The sequence below is a fragment of the Oncorhynchus gorbuscha genome, linkage group LG24, assembly GCF_021184085.1.
Source record: "Oncorhynchus gorbuscha isolate QuinsamMale2020 ecotype Even-year linkage group LG24, OgorEven_v1.0, whole genome shotgun sequence".
NCBI classification, from domain to species: Eukaryota; Metazoa; Chordata; class Actinopteri; order Salmoniformes; family Salmonidae; genus Oncorhynchus; species Oncorhynchus gorbuscha.
Genome location: NC_060196.1, coordinates 12,407,518 through 12,426,570, shown reverse-complemented (window position 1 = coordinate 12,426,570; position 19,053 = coordinate 12,407,518). Strand labels below are relative to the sequence as shown.

Here is a 19,053-nt window from a genome sequence, read left to right as displayed (position 1 = left end):
CTAGCTGCTGTGTCAATCCATGTGAACAGAATCTGCGTGTGAATGGAATTCAGCAAAAATCACATTTCACTTGCTTCTGGGTCGACCTTGTTGCTGTTTGACAGCCTTTTATTCTACAGAGGTGGCTCTGGTGTGGATGATGGGGATTGATAATTAATGTACAAGCTCAACAACATGAAGTTGAATAGTAAATACATGTGTACAATAATCCATTTGTACAGTGCCTTCAGAAGGTTTTCACACACCTTGACTTATTCCACATGTTGTGTTGCAGCCTGAATTGAAAATTGGTTAAATCAACAACAAAAACCCATCTACACGCATCCCTGTATCACAACCGACAATGGTTGGGAGACCCATAGGGCGGCGCACAACTTGCCTAGTTAAATAAAGATTCAATAAATTTAAACACAATACCCCGTAATTACAAAGTGACACAAATTTTTTATTTAAAAAAATGTTTTTTTTTTTTTTTTTTTTTAGATAAGTATTCACACCCCTGAGTCAATACATGTTAGAATCACCTTTGGCAGTGATTACCCAGAAAGACTCATAAGTGTAAGTCTAAGAGCTTTGCACACCTGGATTGTACAATATTTGCACATTTGTTATTTAAATTCTTCAATCTCTGTCAAGTTGGTTGTTGATCATTCCTAGACAGCCAATTTTAGGTCTTGACATAGATTTAAGTGGATTTAAGTCAACTAACTAGACCACTCAAGAACATTCAATGTCATCTTGGTAAGCAACCAGTGTATATTTGGCCTCTTTTTTTTTAGGTTATTGCCCTGATGAAAGGTGGATTTGTCTCCCGGTGTCTGTCGGACAGCAGACAACCAGGTTTTCCTCTAGGATTTTACCTGTGCTTAGGTCTATTCCATATAGTTTTATCCTAAAAACAACTCTAGTCCTTGCCGACGACAATGCTTGTAAATATGAAGAGTGGTACTAAGTGGCGTTGGATTTGCCTCAAACATAACGCTTTGTATTTAGGAAATAAAGTTAATTTCTTAGCCACATTTTTGTATTTTTTTTTATTTAGTGCATTGCAAAAGGATGCATGTTTTGGAATTTTTTATTCTGTGCATTCTTCCTTTTCACTCTGTCATTTAGGTTAGTTTTGTGGAGTAACTACAATGTTAATCTATCACAGACATTCAACTCTTAACTGTTTTGAAAAGGCACCGTCGGCCTCATGGTGAAATCCCTGAGTGGTTTCCTTCCTCTCCGGGAACTGAGTTAGAAAGGATACCTGTATCTTTGTAGTGACTGAGTGTATTGACCCACCATTCAAAGTGGGGAGGACGGGCTTGTGATGATGGTTGGAGCGGAATCTGTGGAATGGTATCAAATGAATCAGGCACATGGTTTCCATATGTTTGATGCCATTCCATGTGGCTCCATTCCAGACATTATTATGAGCCTTCCTCCCCTCAGCAGCCTCCAGTGAACTTCACCATGTTCAAAGGGATATATTCAATGTCTGCTTTTTTCTTTTTTACCAATCTACCAAAAGGTGCCCTTTTACAAGGCATTGGAAAACCTCAGTGGTCTTTTTGGTTGAATCTGTGTTTGAAATTCATTGCTCTACTGAGGGATCTTACAATTATCTGTATGTGTGGAGTACAGAGATGAGGTAGTCATTAAAAAATCATGTTAAACACTATTATTGCACACATTGACTCCATGGAATGTAACAATGTTAAGCACATTTTTACTCAACTTATTTAGGCTTGTCATAACAATGGCGTTGAAAACTTACTGACTCGAGACATTTCAGCTTTTCTTTTTTCATGAATTTGTAAACATTTCTCAAATATAATTCCGAGTTGACATTATCGGGTGTTGTGTGTAGGCCAGTGACACTATCTCAATTTAAATCCATTTTAAATTCAGGCTGTAACACAACAAAATGTGTAAAAAGTCAAGGGATGTGAATACTTTCTGAAGGCTCTGTAGGTATTTTTCTCCACATGTTGTGTTCTATCATGAAAAGTTGTCTTGACAAGTTGTTCTCTTCAGAAACAACCAGCAGACAGGATATTGGTACCCTTGCACCTTTCTTAAATAATTAATAATTCTGACAAAAAGAGAAAGAGAGCATCTGAGGCAAGGAGAAGAAGCAAGAATAGAGGGAAAAGGCGGTGACATTTACACACACCAGGGTAAAACCCAAAGGTTTGGTTCTGTAATGAGAAAATGCACCTCTTTTCCAACGATATTCCACCTCTTTCTGTTTGCTTTCTCGTTTGTCTCTGCCTTCTCTGTATTTCACATTGTGTGCCGGTCGCGTGACCCCACAGATCGTAACTCCCGGTCTCCTATTTTCCCAACAGCTGAAGAGAAGTGAAGATCCCATGATGCTACTCGGGCCATCTGCCATGGTGCTCAATGGCCTAAACTCCACAGGTACAGTAGCCTGCCTTCATCATCTTAACACCACAGTGACTGATGTAGATTCTCTCAACTGAAGATATATATATATATATATATATCTCTCTCTCTCTCTGTTGTTTTGATTTGACATTTTAGTCATTTAGCAGATGCTCTTAGCCCTAATTACTCCTGTAAGTCGCTCAGGAGAAGTCCCTTGTTCAAGGGCAGATTTTGGATTTGAACCTACGCTAGGCTACCAGCTGCACCAAATCCAGTGTGCTGATGTATTCAGAATTGGGTTAACTATTGTGGAAAAGGGAGTGGGAGGTTTTTAATTTAAAGTATGACAGATCTCACAAGTTTTGTATTATCCAGCTCAGTGGCCATGTGGTTAGAGTGACTGTCCTGAGCTTGGAAGGTTGGGGGTTTGATCCCAGGTCGAGTCATACCAAAAAGGGGCCAGATTCCTCTCTGCTTGTCACTCGGCATTAAAGAAAATGACGGGAGTAAGGCCCTGTGATAGATTAGTGTCCAGTGGGTGTACTTGTTTTGAACTCTTCATCAAAAGCCTCGCGCTACAGTAGATTGGCTCATGCCGTTCTGGCTTGGACAAGGTTACTTATATGGCTCAGTACTCTCTAAAAGGCATTAATAATGGATAAAACTCACTTTTTTTCATTTTATCTCTCAATGGAATGATAAGCAGTGCAACCAAACCAATGACTTTCTGTGTGCCTTCAAATCTGACAAAAGAGAGGAAATGAATGAAGGAGGAGAAGAGGGGGTGGTGGAAAAGGGGAGTGAGAGGTTTATCATTTAGAGTAGATGACAGATGAGCAGTCAAGTGAGCCCAAAGTAAGATTTAAGGAAGCAACTGATAGTGTTAGAAACTTCTAGACACATTGCATTTGAGAATCCTATCTATTGTCAGAAAACAGTGTGACCTAATGTATTTTCAGGAGGAATGGTGTCGATAAAAAAATGCTGCTTCACGTGTTTGTACTATGAAACGTTATGCATTTTTTTTTTTTGATAAACAAATAAAAAAAGGAATATAAAATATCTTCATAAATCAATAATCATTGCATCACTTTATTTTGTTGACCTGGCCTTATTTAGCTATATTTAGAAAGCAGATGGGGGTCAAGAAATAACAATTCAAATACAGCCTCTTCTTATTTATAGATGGACAACCCACTGGGTTGACTTTACAGATTTAGAATTGAACCTATTACATTTCCATTCGGTGCACTGTTTGGGTAGTGTGCCCAAAACAGTAATCGTGCGTGATATTTACTTTGCATGCGTTTTTACGCATGCCATTGATCAGAGAGAGAGAGAGAGAGAGATAGATTAATCGCCCTCTGCACAACTGTTGCTCTAATCCTCCTTGAGAGGATAGGCTTAGTAAAACTACAGGTTGGAGACGCTGCTGCAGCCATATTGAACAGACATTTTGTAAAAAAAAGATAGTTCTTTTTTAATTTGATGACTATAGTCTAATGAGCATTTACCCTACTAAATATTTTTACAATTAACTTTGAAACTTATTTTCGGGCAGGTCACTGGCTGAATCAGTAGGCTAATAAATTGTAATTTTCTAATTTGGTAACCTTTTAATTAGTGGTTGTAGATTAGAATAACGCTTTTTGATAGTTTAGCGATTGTGACAGTGACAACACAGTTTTGAAGATGAAAGACCGATTGGAACAGTTGAAGGCGGTAAGCTACGTCTTTTTATACACTTGTTCATGTTTTCATAGACTTGCTTGCTATTAGCTTAACATATAACCGTTGCCAATCATATATAATTATGTAATAAGGAAGGGGGACGTATCATATTTACTCGTTTGTTTTTGCGCACTAGATGCGGTTGGTCCGGATGAGCGGTTTGGCCAAAACGTTAGACCAACTGTTTGATCCCATTTTCAGGCCTAGAAAAGCGGAAATAGCCTAGTTGAACATTGGGCTAATTAACATTAGAGCATTCATTTAATCTAGGAAGTAGGTCGGCCTAATTGGGGTGTGATGATATTCAGGCTGTACACTTGTTTATTTGATGGTGCGTTACAAATGGAGTGGGGTGGATACAGAAAGGGGATCAGAAGGGTTGATTAAGGAAGGATTGTTTTCTAATTTCCTGCACCTCTTCCAAGGTCTCAATGTCATCGATGTAGGCTATTCATTGTGGCTTGTGTGCGCTGCAATCCTCATTGTGTCTGGTTTAAAAAATGTACTTTATAGTGGCGTCAAAACACTGATGTAAGAACCGCTAAAAAGCCTGTGAGTGTGATTATCTCACCACAAACACACTACCACAGCAACTCTGTCTGTCTGTCTGTGTGTGTGTCGGAACAGAAAAGTGATGTGGCTGGGGACGATGTGGAGATTCCAGTGGAGAACCAAGCCTTTATGGATGACTTCTTCGCCCAGGTATTTCTGACCATACTCCTGATGTTTGTGTGTGCGCGCGTGTGTGTGTTCACCAGTGTGTCATCATTGCCTGTCTCGGTCTCAGATTGAGGAGATTCGCAGCAGCATCGACAAGATAGATGAGAGTGTGGCGCAAGCAAAGAAGCTGTACTCGACCATCCTCTCCGCCCCTACGCCAGAGCAGAGTAAACATCATCATTCAATCCCACTCTCCTCTGCCCCCCCTCTCTCTCTCTCTCTCTCTCTCTCTCTCTCTCTCTCTCTCTCTCTCTCTCTCTCTCTCTCTCTCTCTTCGTTATCTCGCCCACTTTCTTTCCATTCCACATTGTTCATCTTTGTGGCTTGTTGATACTTGTATGTTACAATCTCTCTTTTTTTCCCCTCTCTCTCTTTCTCTGTGCTCACCAGAGACGCAGGATGATTTGGAGGCAGTCACCAACGACATCAAGAAAGCAGCCGGCACCGCTCGCAACAAACTAAAGAGTCAGTCCTTCTTGACCCTTTAAATAGTAGACGCACCATATCTGACCCCACACTCTTTCGGACGACCAACCGTTTTCTGACGACCAGCACGACAGTCATCAAATTGTATAAACATAGTTTTCCTGTCAAGATAAAGTGTTTTTGAACGCCGTGGAATCCGATGCCATAGTCATTTTGTGTTGTTGTCGGTGGCCGTAGTCACGGTAACGGTTGCATGTACCCTTCCCTGGCAGGTATCGAGAAGCAACTTGAGACAAACACAGAGGAACGGTCGTCAGCAGACACGAGGATCCGGAAGTCCCAGGTAACCCTTAAAAAAACTAACTAACCTCAACCGTACCCTTAAATCTTATCGGTTTGCATGTCAATCATGTCCCTGTCATTTTTCTTGTTGGAGACTCTGGGTTCCATCCTCACTAGTTTACCATAACAACCTCTGTACCCACCTCCACCTTTTCCCAGCATGCCATCCTGGCCAAGAAGTTTGTGGAGGTGATGACCAAGTACAACGAGGCTCAGACAGATTTTAGAGACAAGAGCAAAGGCCGCATTGCCCGGCAGCTGGAGATCAGTGAGTCTGACGTCTATGAACCTTCATAACCATGTGATAACCAAGTCCTAACCAGTAGTAGAGACACGATACCTGGTATAAATAGGGCCAGGGTTTTTTTGTTCCTGGACACGTCTATTGTCAGGAAAAAAATCCAGGCCCAAAGTTACATTAAGTCGTAGACGGCAGTGCGTGTTTCAGCCTACAACAGACAGACTCAAACCAATACAATGCTCTTTACCAGTTCAAATACTTGGAAAATCCTTTCCCAATATTTTGAGTGTTTGCTTGCATCTGCCTGGAGTTGGGCAGGGTTGCAGTTTTGTCACTTTTCTTTTCTGGTTTATTAAGCCAGACAAGCTCAGACAGACACAGATAAAGTATTTGAAACCCAGATCTGCTGTTGATGGTGTGTATTAGTATATTCTATGCCAGCATTAAGGGCCTGTTATATGTTAACTTGTTATTAACCCTTTCAAACATGTTATTAACCCTTTCAAACATGTTATTAACCCTTTCAAACATGTTATTAACCCTTTCAAACATGTTATTAACCCTTTCAAACATGTTATTAACCCTTTCATACATGTTATTAACCCTTTCATACATGCTATTAACCCCTTTCTGTAAACTCTCCACTCCACAGCGGGAAAAACAACGACCGACGAGGAGCTGGAGGAGATGTTGGAAGGAGGGAACGCAGCCGTCTTCACCGCAGGGGTAATTCTGTGTGTGTTCGTGCGTATGTGTACAAGTGAGAATGTTTGTGAGTGTGTATGTTAAACCTTTGTGTATATCCTCTCCTAGTGTGGGTGTTAAACCGTTGTGTATATCCTCTCCTAGTGTGGGTGTTAAACCATTGTGTATATCCTCTCCTAGTGTGGGTGTTAAACCATTGTGTATATCCTCTCCTAGTGTGGGTGTTAAACCATTGTGTATATCCTCTCCTAGTGTGGGTGTTAAACCGTTGTGTATATCCTCTCCTAGTGTGGGTGTTAAACCATTGTGTATATCTTCTCCTAGTGTGGGTGTTAAACCATTGTGTATATCCTCTCCTAGTGTGGGTGTTAAACCGTTGTGTATATCCTCTCCTAGTGTGGGTGTTAAGCCTTTGTGTATATCCTCTCCTAGTGTGGGTGTTAAACCATTGTGTATATCCTCTCCTAGTGTGGGTGTTAAACCATTGTGTATAGCCTCTCCTAGTGTGGGTGTTAAACCGTTGTGTATATCCTCTCCTAGTGTGGGTGTTAAACCGTTGTGTATATCCTCTCCTAGTGTGGGTGTTAAACCATTGTGTATTTCCTCTCCTAGTGTGGGTGTTAAACCATTGTGTATGTCTTCTCGTATGTGTTTTGTAGATCATGGAGTCGGGTATATCGAAGCAGGCGTTGAATGAGATCGAGGCGCGGCATAAAGATATTGTGAGGCTGGAGAGCAGCATCAAAGAGCTTCATGACATGTTCGTGGACATTGCTATGCTGGTGGAGAACCAGGTAACCCTTCACTCCTTTACGGTGCATCCCAAATGGCACCCTATTCCCTACGTAGTGCACTGCTTTTGACCGCTGTTTGTGTGTGCCTCTCCCAACACTCCGCCCACTCCCTTCAAAGGGCGGTATGATTGACAAGATTGAGAGCAACATGGACCAATCGGTGGGCTTCGTAGAGCGGGCTGTTGCCGACACCAAGAAAGCAGCGAAATTTCAGCAGGAGGCCCGTAGGGTGAGTGGGGCTGAAACCATAGAATTAGAATGAGTAGAATGGCCGTCCACATTCAGGTCAATGTATGTCATTGACCTGAATGTGGACATAATATGTCATTCTATTTATATGGCTGCAATGTTTATAGGTCCACTTCAGTCCGGACCCTAGACCTATTATCTATCACCTTGGTCCATACAGGAGAGGGGATACATTGGCTTCGTCACAAATGGCACCCTGTTACCCTGAAAGTACTGCACTATACAGGGAAAAGGGTGCCATTTGGGACATACACTAAATATTCTGTCTTGCTACAGGGGGTTCAGCATTCTCACTGATGCAAAGAGTCTCTTAAAAGCTTCAGAACTTGCAATGCCACATTGAGTCTCTAAATATTTATTGTGGGTTGTGATTTCTCTCTGTGGTCAGGTCAATCTTTCCTTTTGTTTTTCTGAGTTTTTTCTTGTTCTCTTTCTTCTCTCCCTTCCCATCATTGTTTCTTTGTATTTATTCCTCCTCTTCCTCCTCCGTTTTCTCTTGCTCTCTCGCATCCTCTGGCTTTCTTTGCCTCTTTCTTTCCTTCTTCTGCCCTTTAGAAGCAGATGATGATCATGTGCTGCTGTGTCATTCTCTGTGTCATCGGAGGGTCCTTCCTCTACAGCTTTATCAAATAGGAAATACCGTCTGGGGGAAAACTTGTTGTGAAACTGAGAGGTGTTCAAAACTCCAAACTTAAACTTTTACATCATGTATTGATCCAGAAGGATGTTACCCTGGTCACAGATCTCTTTGTACTCTTACAAACGCCATTCCTGTCAAGTTTGATCAGGGCCTGGATTTATAAAGCCTTTCAGAGTATGAGTACAGATCTGGGATCAGTTTACCTTTTTAGATCACAATGAATACGATTACATGGACAGGCGGGGCAGGATCCTAGATGAGCACTCCTACTCTGAGATGCTTTATGAATACGGAACCAGATTAGATCACGTTAGATCCAGGTTATTCTTAGGTGTGTCCCACATGGCACCCTATTCCCCTTGTAGTATATAGGAAATAGGGTGCCATTTGGGATGTAGACTTAGGCTGTATTATTGGCCTCTTAACGTGATAATCACTTATGACTCTGACCTCAGGGGAAGTTGAAGAGGAGTGTCCCAGATTACCCCCAGTTTAACCTGGGTGGATGGATCAACAGTGGTCACTCTGTCTGTCAAGAGATGCATACAGCGCTACTCAGAGGAGACACACTTCAGTCTTGCTTAAGGCCTTCCACCCTTTCGTCTTCTCTCTCCCTCTTTCCTTTTGTCTTTTTCTCTCTTTCTTTCTCTCTCTCTCACACACACACACTCTCTCTCTCCCTCTTTCCTTTCGTCTTTTTCTCTCTTTTTCTCTCTCTCCCTCTTTTCCCCTCTCTCTCTCTTTCCTCTTTTCAGGCATGCTTCTACCCACAGCTCCTTTTCCCACTTCAAGGATATGTGTCAATTAGCTTTGGTAGTGTGGCTCCTTAATAATATAAGCCAAGACAGGTCAACGATAATACTGTGTAATCATGTCAAGTAACCTAAAGATATTGGTAAACAAATGAATATGATAAAACGATGATTCACTGCCCTATTGTCAGCTAGTAATCAAAATGACCCCAAAATGGCACGTTTTTATGTTATTATTGTGTGTTGAAGTTACTGCTTAATATTGCATTCGTGTCATTTTTATCCTACATGTGTGTCAATGCATGTACCACCAGGGATCATGCCTGTATCATAAAACTGTCACCTGCACTCTCTCTACAAATGATGTGTATAAACCCTGTATTGAAGCCAACGTGCAGCCATCTTGGTAATCCTCCTCAATGGTGAAAAGATTTTGGAAGCTATAGAAATGCATTTGTTAATGTCTCCCTTCGTTTTGACACGTTTATTCTATTAGACGCTTTAATGCATACTTTTAAATTCTATTATGTGGCCTCAACATTTTTTTTAAATGGGGAGAGTACTAACGTTACTGTCCCCACTACAAAAAAATACTTAAATATATGTAATTTTGTCTTTGAAATACTATGGAGGACTACTCCTTCTAGGGAGTGCCAATATGGCCGACCGGTGGCCAATACATAGCATCAGCAGTCCAGGGTTTATTTATATAAGCCATTGCTCTCTACCCCCTCTAATAATAGATAGGATAGTATTTTTGTTGTGATGCAAGCAAGCAGTATCAAGTGAATAGCCAATATTTCTGTGTCTGTTTGTGTCTTCAGTCACATACATTTGTAGTGATGTTGTAGGCATTTATATGGAAAATGTTATCTGAACAAAATGTAAGGTCAGGTTTCAGTTTTTTGTAGCTTTTCCCGTCTGCTGACAAATAATAAAAAATAAAAAAGAATCGCCATTTGCCAAGTGTTTTTATTAGTAAGTTTTCATTATTCAACTACTTTAAACTGTTTTGAAAAATAGGAATACAACAAAACGAATTGCCTTTGACATCTCTCGCCATCTGTATATTGACAGGCCAAATCCTCCAATTGTTGCCATCCACCCAACTGTGGGACCAATAGACAGCCGCTTCCGGATTACAACTGCCATGAATGGGCGGCTTTGCTGTGGCAAACCAAGACCAAAGTAGCTACCCAGAAAACGTGTCTCAGCAATGCAAAGCTCCGGGAGTCGAGACACAGCAGAAGCCAGGAGGCAGACTGGCCCCGTCGACCGTCCTTGAACAGTTCTACTCAATCATGGTGGTGTGTAACGGAAATACATTTTCATTTGATGGGTTTATAAGTTATATGGCAGGTCTGGCAATTATTGTAAGGAGGTTGAGTTGGGAAACACGATGTCTGAATTGCGTGGTAGTTCATTGGCTGCTTTATTGACCTTTTTTGTATGTTGACCAATTATTATTCTCCTTTGAAGATAGTAGCAAAATGATTGCCAATTGGAGTTCGATTCGTCAAATAACTCGCAATTTAATTGGTCATTCACGTGTCGGTATTACTTTGTTTTGCGTGTGTTCAATCGTTATTGACAAAATGTATTTCTGAGTGACATTAATTACCGACCATTTAGCGCCTCGCCGGCTTTGCTCTCGTTGGACGATTTTATTGTTGTAGGCGGGTCTTGAGAAACTAGTGCTGTTTTGTGAGGAGATGAAAATGGCGGCGGATGGCTGACCGCCGTCTTTATCGGATATTATACATAAAACTGCGATTTAATAAACCAGCGTTCTCTGTCGATTTTTAACAGAACGTCATGTCATTTAATATGACCAGGTTTTAAGGATTTTCTCAACTCTTTGGTTGATTGGAGTTTTCCAAAAGACAAAGCGGAAAGTTCCTTTGGAAATAGATTGCTCGCTGTCTGCTGTTGCGTTTTAAACTTACCGTTCGTTTTAGTTCAGCGAACAGTTTGTTAAGCATAATAAGAAAGTGTTTGAACTACATGCCGCAAATAACCCAGGACTGGTAACCCCCCTCACCCCCTAAAACTAGCCAGACAAGTGTCTAAATTGTATCATTAGTAAGGTACTCTATAGCTAACGTTAGCTATAACACGCTAACCCTTACATAATGAACCACACTACAATCCCAGATGCAATGTTGGCGCTGTCAACAAACTAAAGCTTGCTAGCTAATCCCATTCTCTCGGTAGGGTTTTGTTTTGGTGATCGACAACAATGCTTCCCTGTGGTGGGGGATAGCTAGCCAAAGATGCTAGCCTCTACTTTACTATTTCACTAGCTATGTCCTAGTGGTAATTATCTGCCGTTAGCTGTAAATAACATAACGTTGCAATGTGTAAACGCTCGTACTTTGTTTTATACGGTGGTTTTAGTAAAATCAAAATGTATTAACTTGGCTACGTTGCTGACTGTATTTTAGATTTAGTTTGTCAATTTGAAAGGCTTTTTTTATTGTGGACATAAATATCACACTACTAGAAATAAATAGATAAGTTAAGCTACATTTCCTATCACGAGCTAGTTGTAGTGTTCAGCAGCTTGACAGCGCAGTCAGGGACCCACGTGTATCGGCGAACCGCCTACCAAAGTAGTCCACTGTCTCAAGTGACAGTCATAAAACATGGAAGATAAGCGTCGACCAAGATTCAGCAAGCGGCTGGTAAGTAAACTAGTTGGCCCAGCGTTATTTCAACGTCTGTGGTAAAAATCCATCGCTAAACGTTAGTTCATCACCATAAACGTCTAAAGTATCTGAAATGGCATGGACTACCGCTAGTTACTAACTATATTGAAATTGGCGTAGTATGGACATTATAATATTTTAGTGTGTTCTAAAACTGTCCATATGGATTGAGATGTTGGAATTATAAAGACAGAGGAAGTGAGTTATGTTACTACTCTGCGGTTCAATTCCATGACTTGCACCGAGACTTGTACCTCATGGTTTAGGTTATGGGAATAACTCGTGTTTTTTTCCCCTAAGTAAGAATTTATTTCCAATACCAAATAGCTGAGAAGCTTATGTCTCCGATTTGTCTTGCTTGATGGCGTCATTGTAGTCTAGATTGTTGACCTCCCTTCTCACCTCATTTGCTCACATTGTATATAGACTTGTTTATACTGTATTATTGACTGTATGTTTGTTTTACTCCATGTGTAACTCTGTGTCGTTGTATCTGTCGAACTGCTTTGCTTTATCTTGGCCAGGTAGCAATTGTAAATGAGAACTTGTTCTCAACTTGCCTACCTGGTTAAATAAAGGTGAAATAAATAAATAAACTGTAACTTGAGAAAGTATGATAAACAAGGCTCTTTGGTCAAAAGTAGTGGCTTATAAATGGAATATGGTGCATTTCTAAGACGAGCCAGGTTCATGAGTTTATCGCTTGGGGGTTAAACAGTGCCACAGTGTGCATCATGTCACAGTCGCTCCAAAACATTGTAAAAGCAAACAGAGCGGAAGAGTAGTTAAAGAGGACCGGATCAACCATGCCTGGAGGAGTGAACACAGGGTTAGGTTGGGCTATGGCTGGGATTAGTGTGAGAGCTAGCTAAATCCTTGGAAAATAATATTGTACATTTTGTTACATGGTACCTCCCCAATTTCATGCTGTCCAATTGGTAGTAGTTAGTCTCGTCTCATCTCTGCAACTCCCGCACGGACTCGGGAGAGGCGAAGGTCGAGAACCATGCGTCCTCAGAAACACAACCCAACCAGATAAGATTATTGATTGATGTGTTTGGGGTGAGTTCTTTATTTTTCTGCATGTTGAGAGAATTTGAACCTGTTTAGTAGGGTGACTAGGGTCTGCAGTCTACCTGACTGTAGAATCTGGATATTTACAGGTGAGGTGAAACAAAAAAGGCTGTTGCTAGGCAATGGACCATAGACCTGATGTTTATACTGTACACTGGAGGTATGTGTGTGTGTTGTGATTTGTTAAAGTTGAGTTTTGAATGATAGTCACGTTTGTAGGAGCAGAAGCAGAACGTGTCCCTCAGAGCAGTAGCCAGGCAGCATCATGCAGAGATAACGTCTTATCAATTATGAATAGGCTGAGATTTAGGCAGTGGTGGTCAGGTCTACATCTCTTAGTCTCTGGTCTGTGAGAGTTATTTTTCTTTGCCTGTACTTTGAGCCATGCATCTCCAGAAGGCATATTGCAATACAACAGTGCCAGTGATGAAACGGGAGAAGAGGATTGGAGGGAGGGAGGGATGTGTGTGAATGGAGAGGACACTGGTGAGAGTACGCTGTCTGCTCTGTGTGAAGCAAGAGGAGAAGTTACTGGAGAGGCTGGCTGTCTGACTGGCCATGTGAGCAGAAATGCGGAAAACACGGATGGGGAGAGATTGGGGGGGAGGCACTGCAGAGGTGGAAGAATGACAGAGCTGGATAGACCGCGGGCCTCTTTCTCTCTGAAAAGGAGAGGGGGAGCGGAGGGTGGTGAACGAAGGAGATGCTGCTGCACTACGCCAGGGATGTGAGAATAAGGGAGGAGGGGGAAGGAAGAAAGAGAGGAGGAGGGATGGAATGGTGACACTGAAGGTGCGAGGTGTGTAGAGTCTCCATCCCACAGGATTCCCCAAGGTGCACTGCAGGAGAGGGAAGGGGCAAGATAAATATGATGGAGAGGATACTGGATTGCTACAGTGAGGGGGGGGGGGGGGGGAGAACATCTGTAACCCTGCTGGTACTGGCTCCGAGACCCACCGTCTCTTGGCGACGATCTTTGATAATAAACATGGACAATGCGGTTAGATACTGCATCTGTCGTGTGCCCTTACCCACTCTAGTTGCTCAGGCGTCGTGGCGCGATTGTGCTGCTCCGGGTCGTCTATTGTTTCTTGAGTAGCTGAGTGAGTGGGCGGCCGGGAGGCGCTGGCTGTCTGTCGTTCCCCAGCCAAGGCGTCTCCCAGATGGATCCACTCCCTCCCGCTCCCATGTCCCTGGTATGGTGCTCCAATCCAGACTGTTTCTCTCTAGAGTCTGTCACACAAGCAGAATTCCCGCCTTGGGAATACTAGGTGGAGCTGGTAACTGCGGTGTGCGTGACCAGCAGCTGGTCTGTGCGATGTCTCAGTTAAAGGTTATTGGTTCTGCCGGGTGCTGTAGCAACGTAGTGCGTCACTGAGAGACGGTATGCTTGTGTCTCAAATGGCACCCTACACAGTGCACTATCTAGAGAGCCATTTGGTACGCGCAGCCACTGTCCACTGTACTGGGCAGCGGCCCAGGGGAGCACAGACCCGACTGGCGCAATGCGTTACACCACTCGCTGCAATGCCGTTTTGTCCTCCTATACCAAACCACTTGAATGGAACAAAGATCTCTCGTCAACCTTGGCTTACTACAGATGGATAATTGATTTTGAATATACTGGGACAGGGTTGTCTTCTTGAAGGGCAGGGCCACCCGGAGCCAAGGAGGATTGCAGTGAGATGTTGGAGGTAGGGCTGGTCCTGGTGCCTCATTCTGCATCTCATGGCACTTATTTGGCTGCTACAGCAGTGGATACTAGTGCTGTTTTAATGTCTCGCTGTACATTGTCATTGGCTTGTGGCTGACTGGTGGACAGTACAGTGAGGTTGTTTCACATTGTGTGGTTTTTGCAAGGAGGCGTGTGTGTGTGTGTGTGTGTGTGTGTGTGTGTGTGTTCAGGGCTGGCTGAGGATATTTTAGAGGTGTGTGAGACGGGCGGAGAGAGTGCATTCTCAGACACCTTATTGTTGTCCCTGAGCTCTGGGCTGCTGGACCCCCTCCCTGGGTCAGCTGGTGCATTGCTATGGCAACCCTGGTCCACTTTGTGTAGCTGTTATCGATCGTGCTAATGATAACCGTCAGCTGGTAGACGAAAGGGCTCTCCCAAAAAACCTTCTCAGTTAAATGTTGTCTAAAAAGTAGCCTCTGCCTTTCTGGCGGAATGATATGATTATTTGCATCAATCCAATGGCCATTTATTTTGCAAACTCTGAAATCACATGAGTGCTACACCACCATCAATGAAGCATCAAGCCTCCAGTTGACAGATGGAGCTGGTGAATAAGTAGTGGGGATGGGGGAATGGAAGCACTGGGTAAAAAGGTCTCCAGGTAGCCCCCCCCCCTTCCTCTTTATCCCCCCCATCCCTGAGAGAAGGGAGAGTCCGTATGAGGGAGATTAATGATAGGCTACATTAGAGAGAATTGATACCCTGGCCTGAACATCAATGTATTGTGTGTTCTGTGTTGATATGGGTTTGTGTGGGTATGTTCTTTCCTCCTTGCCCCAGTGTGTGTTGTAATACTGGGACTTTTTGTAGGAGGGAGGAGCAGGTCATGTACTGCGTGTGGGAGCGTTGTTTACACAGCCAAACGCTGCGGTCGTTAGGTAGCATTACATGTTACTGAAATACCTTAAAGAACCTGGGACAAGTATTAAACCTAACTATTACAGAAATACTGTAAATACCCTAAAATAGTGTGAGGTGGATTTGAAGGGTATACAGCTGCTGAACACATTGAGGTAAATATGTTCCTTAATCCTTTTCCTTCTTCCTCCTCACATTCTTCATCCCTCTTCCTCTTTCCCCCTCTCCAGCGGTCGGGCACGCGGCGGCGCTACCATGACGATGGGATCTCGGACGACGAGATCGAGGGGAAGAGGACCTTTGACCTGGAGGAGAAGCTGACGAGCGAGAGGTTCCCCTCGGACAGGGTCAAACGCATGGAGGGGAAAGGTCAGTGTTTGGTGTCATTCCAGTAGAATGACGGGAGGGTTTGAGACATTGCCTGTGTCTGAAATTGCACCCTATTCCCTATATGAAATGCACTTCTGACAGTAGTAGTGCACTATAGGGAAGGGAATAGGGTCTCATTTGGGCGTTGCTTACCAACTTGAGTAGCTTTGAGGATTCCTGTTTAGTTTATGGCCTATTGTGGTTTGTTTTTCCAGACCTCACGTTTGAGTACATCCAAAGAGGTGGGTTGAGGGACCCGATCATCTTTGAGAAGCCAGACGGACTGGGCATCAAGTACGTCCTGCTTTCCCCCCTCAACTCTGTTGGAAACACATTCGCTGTATTCTCTCTGGGGCGATTAGAATAGCTGAAATTGCGTTGAGTTTGTAAGTCTGAGTGATATGTAACCCTGGTTTGTCGTGCTCTCTAAAGGATGCCAGATCCAGACTTCAGTGTGAACGACGTCAAGATATTTGTCGGTAAGATTCCCTCCTCCTCCAGTGCTTCTATCCAAACACGCCTCTTCCCTTTTCCAGTTCCTCTCCTTAACCCACTTCACTCTATTTCCCTCTTTCTCCATCATAACACTCCCTCATTTACATCTCCTTTACTTCTCTCCTTCCCTCGCTCGCATTGTTAACACCACAGTCGACCAAACAAGCCCGGCAGGCTCCAGTTTGATCTGATCTTGCCCGTATTGCCTGGTGATATGAAGTGCTGCAAAGAAGGACCTAGAAAAGCTGCAGCTGGCCCAGAACAGAGCTGCAAGTGTTGCCCTTCAATGCACACAAGAGGGCTAATATCAACAGTATGCATGTTAGTCTCTCTTGGCTCAAAGTACAGGAGAGGTTTGACTGCATCAATTCTTGTTTTCATGAGAAATATTGTGTTAATTTCCAAATAGTCTGTATAATCAAGTTACAAATAGCTCTGATTGGCATGCTTACCCACCAGACATGCCACCCGGGGGCTCTTCACAGTCCCCAAATCAAGTTACATATAGCTCTGATAGGCATGCTTACCCACCAGACATGCCACCAGGGGGCTCTCCGCACAGTCCCCAAATCAAGTTACAAATAGCTCTGATTGGCATGCTTACCCACCAGACATGCCACCCAGGGGCTCTTCACAGTCCCCAAATCAAGAACGGATTCAAGGCAACACACAGTATTCTATATAGCCGTTATCATATGGAACACCCTTCCATCTCAAATGACTCAAGCAAACCGCAAAAAATGAGCTTCAAAACAACACCTCACAGAACATTGCCTCTCCCCATCTGACCAAATTAACTGATAGCCATTATGTACACGGCATTCAAAGTATTCCTTCACTTTTTCCACATTTTGTCATGTTACAGCCTTATTCTAAAATGGATTAAACTATTGTTTTTTTCATCAATCTAAACACAATGTTTACAAAACATATTTACAAAGCAAAAACAGGTTTTTGGACATTTTTGCAAAAAACTAAACAAACAAAAAATATATATACATTCAGACCCTTTACTCAGTACTTTGTTGAAGCACCTTTGGCAGCGTTTACAGCCTCGAGTCTTGTTGGGTATGACGCTACAAGCTTGGCACACCTGTATTTAGGGAGTTTCTCCCATTCTTCTCTGCAGATCCTCTCAAGCTCTGTCAGGTTGGATGGGGAGCGTCTCTGCACAGCTATTTTCAAGTCTCTCCAGAGATGTTCGATCAGGTCACTCAAGGACATTTAGAGACTTGTCCTGAAGCCACTCTTGCGTTGTCTTGGTTGTGTGTTTAGGGTCATTGTCCTGTTGGAAGGTAAACCTTCGCCCCAGTCTGAGGACCTGAGCACTCTGTAGCAGGTTTTCATCAAGGATCTCTGTGGCCTCCCGGGTGGCGCAGTGGTTAAGGGCCACCAGAGACTCTGGGTTCGCGCCCAGGCTCTGTCGCAACTGGCTGCGACCGGGATGTCCGTGGGGCGACGCACAATTGGCCAAGCGTCGTCCGGGTTAGGGAGGGTTTGACCGGTAGGGATATCCTTGTCTCATTGCGCACCAGCGACTCCTGTGGCGAGCCGGGCGCAGTGCACGCTAACCAAGGTCGCCAGGTGCACGGTGTTTCCTCCGACACATTGGTGCGGCTGGTTTATGGGTTGGATGCGCGCTGTGTTAAGAAGCAGTGCGGCTTGGTTGGGTTGTGTATCGGAGGACGCATGACTTTCGACCTTCGTCTGTCCCGAGCCCGTATGGGAGTTGTAGCGATGAGACAAGATAGTAGCTACTAACAATTGGATACCACAAAATTGGGGAGAAAAGGGGGGTAAATATTGGAAATATATATATTTTTAAAGGACCTCTCTGTACTTAGCTCATCTTTGCCTTGATCCTGACCAGTCTCCCAGTCCCTGCCTGCTGCTGAAAAACATCCCCACAGCACGATGCTGTCACCACCATGCTTCACTGTCGGGATGGTGCCAGGTTTCCTCCAGACGTGACACTTGGCATTCAGGCCAAGAGTTCAATCTTGGTTTCATCAGACCAGAGAATCTTATTTCTCATGGTCAGAGTCCTTTAGGTGCCCTTTGGCAAACTCCAAGCTGGCTTGTCATGTGCCTTTTACTGAGGAGTGGTTTCCATCTGGCCACTCTACCATAAAGGCCTGATTGGTGGAGTGGTGCAGAGATGGGAGAACCTTCCAGAAGGACAACTATCTCCACAGAGGAATTCTGTAGGTCTTTCAGAGTGACCATCAGGTTCTTGGTCACCTCCCTGACCAAGGCCCCGATTGGTCAGGTGGCCAGCTCTAGGAAGAGTTGGTGGTTCCAAACTTCTTCTGTTTAAGAATGATGGAGGCCAATGTATTCTTGAGGACCTGCAATGCTGCAGAAATGTTTTGGTACCCTTCCCCAGATCTGTGCCTCGACGCAATCCTGTCTCAAGAGCTCTACAGATAATTCTTTCAACCTCATGGCTTGATTTTTGCTCTGACATGTTGTGTCAATTGTGGGACCTTAAATAGACGTGTGCCTTTCCAAATCAATGGAATTTACCACAGGTGGAATCCAATCAGGTTGTAGAAACATCTCAAAGATGATCAATGGAAAATGTTTTTTTTTTTAACGTTTTTGCTTGCCATTATGGAGTATTGTGTATAGATTGAGATTTGTATTTATTGAATCTATTTCAGAATAAGGCTGTAATGTAACAAAATGTGGGAAAAGGCAGCGTGCCTGAATACTTTTCGAATGCACCGTACATATAATGATGTGTGGGTAACTGTCAGTAGGACCTTTTTTTGTTCCCATTTTAATTGGTGTAGTTCAGTCCTTGAGCTGTTCTTGTCTTGATATTCTAATGTCATG

General features: G+C 43.4%; 1 protein-coding gene across 9 annotated transcripts in view; it reads left to right on the top strand.

Moving 5' to 3' along the window:
- Positions 1-2,326: 2,326 nt before the first annotated feature.
- LOC124012101 (syntaxin-3-like) overlaps positions 2,327-19,053 on the top strand; it is a 35,436-nt gene continuing 18,709 nt past the window's right edge. For 3 of the 9 annotated variants that reach the window (XR_006834661.1, XM_046325511.1, XM_046325515.1), the window contains exons 1-5: positions 7,454-7,564; positions 10,054-10,283; positions 15,582-15,720; positions 15,936-16,014; positions 16,153-16,199. Coding sequence is in view for 7 of the 9 variants with exons in the window: in XM_046325511.1 (XP_046181467.1) it covers positions 10,131-10,283; positions 15,582-15,720; positions 15,936-16,014; positions 16,153-16,199 (418 nt within the window). In the remaining 2 variants the exon portion in view is untranslated. Of the gene's footprint in view, positions 2,410-3,723; positions 4,099-4,734; positions 4,810-4,894; positions 4,995-5,217; positions 5,293-5,525; positions 5,597-5,754; positions 5,864-6,488; positions 6,563-7,200; positions 7,336-7,453; positions 7,565-8,139; positions 9,931-10,053; positions 10,284-10,336; positions 11,661-13,521; positions 14,453-15,581; positions 15,721-15,935; positions 16,015-16,152; positions 16,200-19,053 lie in introns of those variants that run through there. The other 6 variants (XR_006834662.1, XM_046325518.1, XM_046325517.1 and 3 more) reach the window with 6 other exon arrangements.